The sequence below is a fragment of the Panthera pardus genome, unplaced genomic scaffold, assembly GCF_024362965.1.
Source record: "Panthera pardus isolate Hobbes unplaced genomic scaffold, ASM2436296v1 HiC_scaffold_22, whole genome shotgun sequence".
Lineage (NCBI taxonomy): Eukaryota > Metazoa > Chordata > Mammalia > Carnivora > Felidae > Panthera > Panthera pardus.
In genome coordinates, this window is record NW_026526788.1 from 47,004,348 (window position 1) to 47,016,970 (window position 12,623).

Sequence of the window (12,623 nt, forward strand, 5' to 3'; positions counted from 1 at the left end):
TGAACCTCAGAGAAATTTTAAAAATTGACAAAAATCCCTTGTTAGTGAGGATTCTTATGCAGGGAAGACAATAGAAATTGATATAACCTTTCAGAAGGATAACTTGCAACAAGTATCAAAATATAAAGTATATATGCCTTTGGGTTATTAATCTCACTTCTAGGAATTAATCCTAAGAAAATAATCATATATAACATATGTAATTATATACTGCAGTATTGCTTATAAGATTAAGAAAATAAACCAACTGTCTATAAAGGGAGAACCAGTGAAATAAATTATGGTAAGTAGAAATACATACAACAGAATACTATATAGCTATTAAAAATGTTGACAGTACATTTACATTTGTATGGTTTTCAAAAAGAAGAGGTCAGAGCATAGACTGGTATTATGTTATTAATGTCAAATGGTTACACAGATTAATAGGAATATCTGAAAAGATGATCACCAAAAACGTTAACAATGAACTCTGATGATTTTTACACACTTCATAATATTTTTCTGGATTAAAAAAATAATAAACGTGACATTTTTACAAAAATAACATACTCATACATAATGACAGACTCAACTATTTTATTCCCAGCGAGGTAGATTTTTATCTATATCTAGTTTGGCTATCAAGGCCAGTTGGCTGTTTTCTGTTTTATTTTATTACTTTATTAACTGTAGTATAACAAAGAATTTCAAAAACCTCGGAATTTCCTGAATGTCTTTGTTATGCTAAGGAGGACTCTGGGTGAGCCCCTACATAGCTACAGGATTGGGATTTTCAGCCACTGACTTCCAGCAAATGGAAGGAGAGTTGAAACTGAGTTCAATAATGGGGCCAATGATTTAATCAGAAATACCTATATAATGAGGCCCCAATAAAAACTTTGGACATCGGGATGCCAGGGCCATGAGTTCAAGCCCCATGCTGAGGTGTGGAGCCTACTTAAAAAACAAACAAGCAAAAACACTTTGGACATCAAAGGTCAGTGGAGCTTCTCGTTGGCAAACACACTGATGTATGAGGAGAGAGATGTGCCCTGACACCACAGCGAGAAGGCATGGAAGCTCTGTATTCCCTCACAGATCTCACCCTATGTGTATCCTTTATAATAAAATGTAGTAGCACCTTCCTGAGCTCTATGAGTCATTCTAGTGAATTATCAAATCTGAAGGAGCTTGTGGGAACCTCCTAGATTGGTAGCCAGTTGGTCAGAGATATAGGTGGCCTGGGGACACCCTGCCCCCAGACTTGCAGCTAGAGTCTGAAGTAGAGGTGGTCTTATGGAGGACTTTGCCCTTAACCTGTGGAATTTGCACTAACTCCAGGTAGTTAATGCCAGGATTGTATTGCAGCACACCTAGTTGACGACAGACCAGTTGGGTTGACACAGAACAGTGTCCTTCTTAAGTAATGATACAATACGATTTTCTACGACAGATACTTTTGAGAGTAAAGTAAATGTCATAATTTGGTAAATGGCCAGTAGCTTTGATCAGATTTTGTGATTTTTCTACCATAAACAATAAAATGTAAGAAATGTTTATCTTCTTGGGTACCCAAGTGGCTCCTTATCTATGTTATTCATGCAGCTCTCCCAAGCTGTACTCCCACATATGTGCACCTCTACTAAAGCATTCACTACTATACTGCATTCTCTATGCTTCTCTCTCATATGCCAAATTGTGAATTCCAAAGCAGGGACTACATTTTATTCACCTTTGCATTCTCAGAGTCTACCACAGTGCCTACAACATAGCGGATGCCTCACAAGTTTGGTGAATGAGTGAGTCAACGAAATTGCTCTATCAAAATCACTTCTGTGAAGGAAAGTGCTTAATGGGTACTTTGGTTTGAAACTTCATAGTCATTCTGGACTCTTCCATCCCTCTATTCAACTAAATACTGGTCTGGTAGACTAAAGAGATCTTTACAGGGAAACAGCAAATAAAAATAAGTATTCCTTTAAATACAATAAGGAAAAAGAGGATGGTGTCAAATACTGTTTTTCTCTTCAATCTTTGTGGTCTCTTATTATATAAAACAGAACATTAGAAATCCAAGTTTGAAGGACTTTTTCTCTGTAGTCAAAATGCTTATCATTCTTACAACAACTTATTCACTTACCTTTTAATCTAGCATCACCGCCAAAGGCACCACAACCCCAGTTTCCTGTGGCTACTGCAGAAAGATTCTCTGAAGAAACTCCAGGACGGATAAATCCACAGTAAGCCTGCAGGATGAAAGAAACATCACAGTGTGTGAGTGATTAGACACTAACAGTATTTCTGACTGATGTACTAAGATCAGTGGCTATTACCAAGCTTATGCTCTATTTTCTTTTCCTTTTCTTTTTTTTTTTTTTAGGGGCCAAAGTAGAGGGAAAACAAGAAAACCCTGGGATTATAGAAGAGAGTAAGAAATGATCAATTCTAGTATTTATTTGTTTTGATGCTGGGCCAAAGCCCTTAAACCAATACAGACAAGTCTCAGTTTCTTTGCCTGATTCAAACAAATATAAATGAAAATATCAAAGGTATTTCAAGAACTGATGGGATCCCAATTACAAACTACCAGGAACTGAAGGGAGGAAAGACACTTAACATATAGCTTTATTTGAAGGCTTCTGAACACCATTTTTTCCATTAAGGTAAAGAGTTATCACCACTGTGCTTCCTTAACACTTGCTCTCTCAGTTATTGGGACTTAAAGACTAGTAACTGTGTATGGGATTCCTATACCTGGTTATAAAACAATCTTTAAGGTCCCCTCTAGCTCCAAGATTCTCTGGTTTCACAGCTCTGCTTTAAGCTAGAATATTTTAACATTCGCTAGTCACTTTGAGAAAAGTATGATCTATCCTGAGGACACTGCCTAAGTCTTACTTAGAGGAACATTTAATTTTGTACATGAGAAGACTGCAGTTTAAGCCCCAAAGTTGTAGATTTCCATTTCTTTGCTGCCAGCCTAGTTGGTCTTTCTCAGTTTTCTGAAACTATCAGACTATATTAAGAGGTTTAATGTAATAGCAAAGCAAATCTCCCCTGGGTTCTCTCAAGTAGCAAACAAAGCCTAAAATATAGCTTATGTGTAATAGTAAATAAAATAAAAAGAATGATCTGTGACAAATGTTCCTAGAGAAAAACCAAGGATAAAGAAAGATGCTTCCATGAAACCCACACATAGAAATATAGTAAATTGCTCTCTGAAGTTTCCACAAAGGTATAAAAATTTATTTTACACACTGTCTGGATAGATTAACAAGGCTATTCCTTCCACAGCCTCCTAGGCTGTAAATCCTGACAGATATTAATTATAAGTTGGTACCAGACCATTATTCAATGCTGTGGTACAGAGCTTACACTAGAACTCACAAATTACCTGTATAATCAGATGCATGGAGCTTCTGAAAATCTCTTTCAGATCAAAAATATCAAGAGCTCAGGTTTGTTTGGTTTTTTTTTTTTTTTTTTTTTTTTGCAGGTTCTTAAAAGACACAGAGTCTCTGCCTTTATGCCAAAGGGGGAGAAAAAGACTCTGTCAGAATACACATAACTTTGCCGCTTGCTTCCCTGTCAAATTCTCCTCAACAGGCCTACATGAAGATGATGATTTCTTAGCCTCCTGTTAGTGCCGCCTCTCTTTTACACTGTCAAAATGGCTTTAGTCTCTTCCTATTGCCATCTCTACATATCTGGGCTGACTCCTCTTTAATGAGCAAACATACCTTGGTGAAACCAGAGCCTAACAACAGAGAATTTGAAATATTTATATTATTAGATGAAAAGTCTAATGTAAAGTGCTAACCAATTGTGCTAAAAAAAACCCCAAAAACTCCATAACTATCTTGAAAAATGGCCATAACAAAAACAAACTATAAAAACTGAAATTAACCAGCATTCGTGTTTTAAGCAAAAAAATCAAATAATACTTTAAAAACTTAATCAGAAATTAAAAGATATAAAACAATTCAGAGTAATTAGGTACAAACAGTAACTATTTGAGGTGCGTGGGTGGCTCAACTAGCTGGTTGAGCGTCCGACTTTAGCTCAGGTCATGATCTTGTGGTTCATGGGTTCAAGCCCTGTGTAGGGCTCTACACTGACACCGCAGAGTCTGGAGCCTGCTTTGGATTCTGTGTCTCCCTCTCTCTCTGCATCTCCCCTGTTCACGCTCTGTCTGTCTCTGTCTCTCAAAAATAAACATTAGGGCACTTGGGTGGCTCAGTCGGTTAAGTGTTTGACTTCAGCTCAGGTCCTGATCTCACCTTTTGTGAGTTGGAGCCTAGCATCAGACTCTGCACTGACAGTTCAGAGCCTGGAGCCTGCTTCAGATTCTGTGTCTCCCTCTCTCTCTGCCCCGCCCCTGCTCACACACACACACACACACACACACACACACTCTCTCTCTCTCTCTCAAAAATAAACATTAAGAAAAACTTTTAAAAATAAACGTTAAAAACTTTAAAAAAAAGAATAACTATTTATAGTGATTAAATGCAAAATTCTTTTATTCTATTTAAACCAAGTATTTCCAAGGTCAGACATAAGAGAGAAGCAGCAAGCTCTTCTAAGTCTCCTTTAGAGGAACAACCCATACTTCTCCCTTCTGCAGTAAGGAGAAATATCCCTCAAATGCTAGAGACCAGAGCAGGGTCACTAATCACGGAATCATTTCCTTTTACAGCAGTAATGAGCCCCTACAGTAACAAATAAAGATCAGATAAGGATAGAGACCTCAAAAGAGTGGAGTTGCCAAGTTCTTACTTCAGAGGGAAAGGTACTAGGAGTTCTCAAGAGCTCCATGCTGGCAACAAATACATCCCTCCCCCCCACACTCACCGCCAGAGAACTTGAGGCAATTTATCAGAGCAGTAAGAATAAAAAGAAAGCCAGCTCAAACTCTATAGTCACATCCTGACCATAATCTATAGTCACATCCTGACCATAATCACTAATGACAGAGCTATTTATTTTTTATTAATAAACAACTTTAAAGAGAAAAAGAGGAAGCATTCATACCTTAGGACAATAAGTAGAGAATACCAAAGAACACTCATCTCAGAATGAGTTTTGATGGGAAGGGAAGAAGAGAAGGAAGACAAAGGTAATTCTAGTATCCTGAAGGATACAATGGGGAGCTTTGAGAAAAGCAAGAGGCAGGAAGAAAATACTGGTACCTAGAGGTAAAAACTAGAGCCCAGCCAGAAAGTGATGAGATAAATACAGAGATACAGGATGGAAGCAAAGAAAGTGAAAAATAAAACCAAGAAAACAGTTGTAAAAACCTACAGGCCCAGAACTGGACCTGGGAAATAGACAGTACTCAAGGGAATAGTCACAAAAACCCATGCACACACATGCATGAGCACACACACTCTTAAGTAAGAGCTCAGGCTTCAACATCAAGTTTAGCAGGCTCAAGTAGATAAAATTAAACTATGTCTTTCATTATAATGGAAATAGATTATACTGTTAGCTAGAGTAATAATTTACATTATTCCCAAAGAGTCACTTATTTGGAGACAATCTACCACTTGTCTAACTTAAATTAATACACAGTTGGTACCACTGCTGATTTTCTGAGGTCTTATAATATTGTGATCTCTTAAAAACAAACATAATATAAAAAGATCCTTAAGAATCTTGTGGAAGAAAATAAAATATTATTAATCAAGAGTCTTAAAATTGTCCTTAGAGGGGTGTCTGGCTGGCTCAGTCAGTACAGCATGAGACTCTTGATCTCAGGGTTGTGAGTTCAAACCCCACATTGGGCATGGAGCCTATTTAAAAAAAAAATTATCCTTAGATTAAGTAATAACGATTTTGCAAAATTTTCATCTTTTGTAAATTTCTTTTGTTATTTGATTAAATAACAAAGAGGTTTATTACTACATTACGTGTAATGAGAAAAACTTGGGACCACCAAGTTATTAAAAAATAGTAGTTCAATTGTAGTACACCAATCCAACCAGTTTTATGGCCATTAAACAAATTATTATGATGATATTAGAAAATGCAAAAAATATTTACAATATATAGTTGAATAGGTAAAATACAAAGTTATAGGCAACTTTTGAACACATTTTTATGAAACTATTCATGTGGAAGGACGTACAAAAATGAAAACAACTATTTGAAAGGTAGGATCACGAATGACTTTTTTCTCCACAAAATAATTGGGGGAACCTGGGTAGCTTGATCCTGGCTCAGGTCAACAATCAACAGATCGAGGCCCTTGTGTTGGGCTCTGCACTGACAGCACGGAGCCTGCCTGGTATTTTCTCTCTCTCTCTCTCTCTCTCTCTCTCTCTCTCTCTCTCTCTCCCTCCCTCCCTCCCTCCCTCCCTCCCCGACTTGTGCACAAGCATGCATTCTCTCTCTCAAAATAAATAAATAAATGTTAATTGTAACATTACTAGATAGACTAAATAAAATGAAAGAATTATGCAGACCTTAGTTTCCTTATGTGTGAAATCAAAGATTGGATTAGATTATCTATGATTACTCTGATTCTTTATATTAAGAGATTTAAGAAAAAACTCACTAAAAATGACACATTTGGGGCTAATATTTCTGAAAAGTAAAGTGACACATACAACTGACCCTTGAACAAGGTGGGTTTGAATTGCATGGTCCACTTACATGCAGATTTTTTTGATAAATACACTAAAGTATTGCAAATGTATTTTTCTCTTCCTTATGATTTTCTAAATAACATTTTCTTTTCTCTAGCTTATTTTATTTTAAGAATACAGTATATAATACATAAAACATACAATCTACGTGTTAATTAACTCCTTATGCTGTCAGTAAGGCTTCCAGTCAATAGTAGGCTATTAATAGTTAAGTTTTGGGGGGGGGTCAAAAGTTGTATGTAGATTTTCGGCTATACAGAGGATTGGCACCCCCAATTTCTGAGTTGTTCAAGAGTCAACTGTACTTAAGAAAATATTATTAATGATCATATGTTGAACTCCTCCTCCAGTTTAACACTCTCTCAACTGGGCTATCTAGGCTACCCCAGATGTTGAACTTAGAAATACCAGCATCTAGGGGCACCTAGGTGGCTCAGTGGGTTGTGACCAACTTCAGCTCAGGTTATGATCTCAGGGCTCATGGATTCAAGCCTCACGTCTGGTTTTGCGCTGACAGTGTGAAGCCTTCAACGGATTCTGTTTCCCTCTCTCTCCCTGCCCCTCTCCCACTTGCTTCTCTCTCTCTCTCTCTCAAAAATAAATAAACATTAAAAAAAAAAAAAAAAGAAATACCAGCAGCCAGTATTGAATGGTTTTGTTAATTAAGCTCTGGTTTAATAACAACCTCTTTCCAAATTTGTTGATGGGTAATAACAAAAAAATCCATAAACAAAATGATTTTAAAAAGGGTAAATGGTGGTGATTTCCTGTTGGGGTGGTCTGTTTGCTTCGTTCAATTTCTGATCCAGAAACCTCTACGAAATGTATTCATTACTTAATATTACTTGAATGAGTCTAACATGGCTAAATACAACTTTTCACAGATGATTTCTTTCTTCCCTTGCTGAGCTATATGCCACTTTTGCAAGCTAGAGTCATAAATCCTTCCAACTACAAAGATAATTTTCCTCTACAGTGTCACCCAGCTGATCCCTCACAGAATTAAACACTGCTTCACAGTATCAGTTAAATAAAAGACAACAGACTCTTCCTTTTAAAAACCAACTCTGCTTGCAGGTCACGATGTAGGTCCAATAGGACAGGTGGAGCCTAGACGGAGCAAACTGTTTCCAAAGGGAATAAAGCACTTTGTGGGATTGCCCTTTCAGTTCGACCTGATGACTAATGCCTAAAAGTAGCAAAAGAGCCCACAGAATTCAGAGATCCACATTGAATTCTGATGGTGAAAACTGGTCTTACGCTCTGTTGCTTCCTAGATAAAATGAGTTTTCTGTTCCTGCCCACTTTCTCTCTGGCATGAAAAAAAGTTGAACTGTACAAGTCACCTTTAGAGTAATTTAATAGACTCTTCTGCTTTAAACCCAAGTTTATCAAACACAGCAAGGTGTAAATCACTTAATATTCTCTCCAAGTTGTGTTGTCAGTTTATGTAAAACTCTGCCGCCATACTAAAATTCATAACTCTATTTTAATAGGTAAATGTAACCAATAAATGATGGAATGCTTTTATTTAGAAGACCCAAAGTTATTTGAATTAGTTCTCTAGTTAACTTGCCAACGACATTTAACAAAATCATTTACTGCTTTCTTTTTTTCCAGTGAAAGAATTAGAAAACTAATTCTCAGGGGCACCTGGGTGGCTCAGTCAGTTAAGTGTCTGACTCTCGATTTTGGCTTAGGTCATGATCTCACAGTTTTGTGAATTCGAGCCCAGCTTTGGGCTCTGCACTGACAGTGTGGAGCCTGCCTGGGATTCTCCCTCTCTCTCTGCCCCTTCCCCACTGCGTGCGCACAGATCTCTTTCTCTCAAAATAAATAAATAAACTTAAAAAAAAAGAAAGAAAACTCAGTCTTGGCTAAAAGAGAAAATGTTTTGGAATATAGCAGTGAATGAAAGAACATATATTTATCAAGTGCCTTCCCGTGTGCCAGGCCCTGAACTAGGTGCTTGCTCAATGTTAGCCCATGTGCTAATGAGCTTACTCTACACCTGTGCTATTTTCTTGTCTTAGAGAATTTAATAAATAGGCTGGTGGGGGGAAAGCCTTCAAAGTTCCTTTAAAAAGTATATCAAACAATAAAGGATACGGAGAAAAGCAATCAACTAGAAGCTTGCTCGCTGTTTAGGATTGTGATTTTAAGAGAAGAAAGAGGTAACCAAGGACATATATGCTTGCAGGAGATTGTTAACGAAATGCAGAGAATATTCTCAGTGATTTAAGATGGAAATAGGTAAAAAGTCTGGAAAGAGACCTAGTTATAGTAATATCTATGTGAAAGGAGTTACATTTTTAAAAAGTGGTTTGAAGTCAGGGGAACCTGGATTCAAGCCCTGACTTCATCACTGCCCAGCTGTGTGACGTGAGGCAAGTTATTTAACTTCTTGAGGCTCCGTTTATGATCTCTAAACTGGAGACAAGAAGAGTATCTACACTTCCCTGGGTGGTTAGGATTAAATCAGACATCAAATTTAAAGTGCTAAGTAGAGTGCCTAGCACGTCATATGCAATCATTTAATGTTAGCTATTATTTTCACTATTGCTATTTGTATAATTAAAAATTTTTTCCACCACTATTTGACCGCAAAGAACCTTTTATGAACTATAAATTAGACTTACTTGCATACTGATATGAACAATGGCAGGTTGAAACAGAGAACTACATACTATCAATCCATCTGCTTCATATGGTTTCATCTATTCCATACTTGAATGGAAGGTAGACTTAGAGGCTTTATCTGGCACGTGAAGAATATTTAGGAAATATCTATAAATTTGTAACATTTTCAGTGATTTAAGATAATGTAATTATATCTAAAAAGTTTATCTTAAAAAACTGTGTTAATAATTTCTAAGAAGTTTAATGAATCACCAACTAATGCATTTAACAAATATTTTTGAGAAGTTCTCATAAGCAAGGCAGTGCGCTTGGGACTGACTGATTTGAGTCAAATAAAACGTCTTCTGTTGCCAGGTTAAAGGCTCATTCTTTTTGTATGAAGTGAGTTTCCTAAGGACTCTACATTCTACAAATACTTATATCTAACTTAACCTATTCACATACACCAAGGTTTCATATCTTTAACTTTCTGCTGTCTTTGAGGAGAGGCAAAAAGGTTAGTGCTATATAAATAAGTAAATGTAGAGAATACCAATTGGCCATGGGTAATTAAAAAAGATTTATTTATGCCCAGGATTATTTTTTAAAACTATATTTGCAGATAATTTCTAAATGTGAACAATCTAGCTCCAACAGAAAAGTATCTGTGAGAATATAAATTTTTATCCATAAGAATATAAATTTTTATCCTTTAAATTTTTGTTAATGTATGATTATGGTTAAACACATTCCCTTTACACATATTTCTTTTCCAAACTACCTACTGCTTACATAAATGTCTTCTATTATCAGTGACCATGACCATCTGACAAATTCATATGTGTTTAATAAGGAAGGAATATCTGATGAAAATCTAAAGATAAATCTCATTCTACTTGATATGCTATATAATAAAAATATCATGTATTTGGAAACAGGAATTTGGAATAGTGAAAGGCTTACATTTAAAATGTGCCGAACATAATAAAAGATATTTTGTTCTAGAATCTCTGACTTTCAGAATCAGGTAAAGGAGAGAAATTATACCTGCTGATATACCAAACAACAGTCTTTCTCCATAGGTTTTCTGAGAAATTACTTTAAAAAAAAAAAAAATATATATATATACACGTGATTATCAGTTACCTAAGTTTAACTTTGGAAGATAGTGCATTTACTTACTCTTCAAAAAAATTTTTTAAACATTTTTTTAAGTTTATTTATTTGAGAGAGAGAGAGAGAGAGAGCGAGCACATGCGCAAACGGGAGCAAGAAGGGGAGGACAAAGAGAGAGGGAGAGAGAGAAAATCCCAAGCAGGCCCTGCACTGCTAGTGCAGAGCCAGACTTGGGGGCTCGGTCCCACAAACCATGAGATCATGACCTGAGTGAAACCAAGAATTCGGCACTTAATGAACTGGGCCACCCAGTCGCCCCTACTCTTTTTTTTTTAAGAGATCCCTTTGAGAACTGTAAACATTAAAATAACCTAATAGATTATGTATGAGAAAACATTCAACAATTAGATTCTCAAGTAGATCAGAATACGAGATAATAAATGTATTTACACTCAAAATATATACCAATTTGTAAGAGTAGTAAAAGCCGCTGTGGATTATTTGGTTGTTTACTAACTATAAGAAGGGCAAGGTGTTTGAGCTAGGATAAGCAGAGTACCACAGAGAGGCCATTTCTGTGGTAAGACCAGGCAGAAACTGTGACGAGGATATACTTAATGCCAGAAGTGCCAGTCCCAGGGCACTCCCAATCCCCTTGCAATGGTACACTCAGTCTGCTGTCATAATCAAAAGTCTATGTAGGGACTGGCAATGTGTAGCCATGCAAAACCACAGATCTCATTATCTTAACAAACAATCTCATAACAATGTGAGTTAAACAATGGTTTTCAGAATTGGGTCAGTTTCCTTGGCTGTTAATTTGAGGATCTAAAATTATCAATTATTTTGGTAAAGCCCTAAATCTAGAGAATAGAATCAGTACTCTACTGAATGATAAGAGTTTATTTATATGGTTAACAGAAGTGAAAATCTGAATAATAGGTATGGCTCATTTTCATATTTCTGTAATACAATTAGACAAATGATTGTAGTAGACAGCACTGAACATCACAGAAAATCACAGATTCTATCATAAATATGCCAAATTATCTAATCAATAAACAGTTTACAAGTGAATCTTACCTATAATAAAACTTAACTTTTATGGCTTATCTGCATCAATCCTAAAAGCATACCTTTGCAGAGACATCATTGAAAGGTGTGAAAAAAATTTTTAGCACTCATTCACTTCTATATGGTTTTAAAATAATAATGTTCCAAAGCAAGTAAAAGTACTTGATGAGCTAAATGCATGTGTGGGGCTCAATATCAAGCAACAGTCTATCTGGCATCAGTAATCAAGCAATTACGAAATGGAAAGTACATCTTGTACAAGCTGACAGACCCATTAAATCAGGAGAGCTGTGGGCAGACATACTGACACTGCAAGAATTACCAGAAAGCATTAATTTCAGCATTAATAAAATGGCAGTAAATAGATGACAGTTGCCAGATGAACTAAGAAATGAGGTTACTGGCCTTGTTAAGCTCGCGTCTGATTTTCTCAGGCACAAACTGGTCGAGGTAGCGTCTGAAGTGAAGGGCATCAATGGCGACGATTTCGGTGCCACGCCGCTGCCAGGTGTCCCTGGGGCAGGATGAAAGGGGCAAGATGACTAAGGAAAGACACTCACAAAATATAACCCTTGTGAGGCCGGGTTTCTGAGAATTTGGCAGGGTTAAAATATTAAAAATAAACCAACAAACCAGTAGCCATAGGTCTCAGCAAAACAGGAGGGCAGAAAACACCATTTTATTCTTAGATTTCAAGACATTCACGTTATAGACTGTTAGGCATTAAACGGTAACATGAAAAATTATCAAGAGATGACAAACATGACCTAATGTAAACAGGTACATCATTTACAGTGAGTCTCAGAAGTTAAAGGATTTAGGGGCCACACAAAAGGAACTTAGCTCTTGGTTTTCCTCTAAGACTAACGAGACGTCATTTGTATCTTGACTAACGCCAAAAAAAAGGGAAAAAAAAAAAAAAAGGTCAAAAAGCTCATTCCTCCTTGGCTTTCAAAGACCTGCTCTTTGGGGCTTGGGTTTATAACATTGCCATGTATCACTATCATCCAAAACATAACCCCAAGAAGTCAAGTGTTACAAAAATGTGTACTGTGCACAACTGCAGACAGTGCAAAACTATTTTTAAAAAGACAAACACAGTAAAGCAGACAGTAACACATTGCCTGTGGAAATAAGGACTGGGTGAGATGATTTTGGAAACGTGAAATTCCAAATATTCCA

The 12,623-nt window shown here is 36.5% G+C and overlaps 1 protein-coding gene across 6 annotated transcripts in view; it reads right to left on the reverse strand.

Annotated features, from left to right (window-relative positions):
- PARG (poly(ADP-ribose) glycohydrolase) overlaps positions 1–12,623 on the reverse strand; it is a 134,035-nt gene that overhangs the window by 17,530 nt on the left and 103,882 nt on the right. For all 6 annotated transcript variants that reach the window (XM_053909696.1, XM_053909695.1, XM_053909694.1 and 3 more), the window contains 2 exons: positions 11,847–11,955; positions 2,123–2,228 (listed from right to left, as the gene is read on the reverse strand). In XM_053909696.1, the coding sequence (XP_053765671.1) occupies positions 2,123–2,228; positions 11,847–11,955 (215 nt within the window). The remainder of the gene's footprint in view (positions 1–2,122; positions 2,229–11,846; positions 11,956–12,623) is intronic.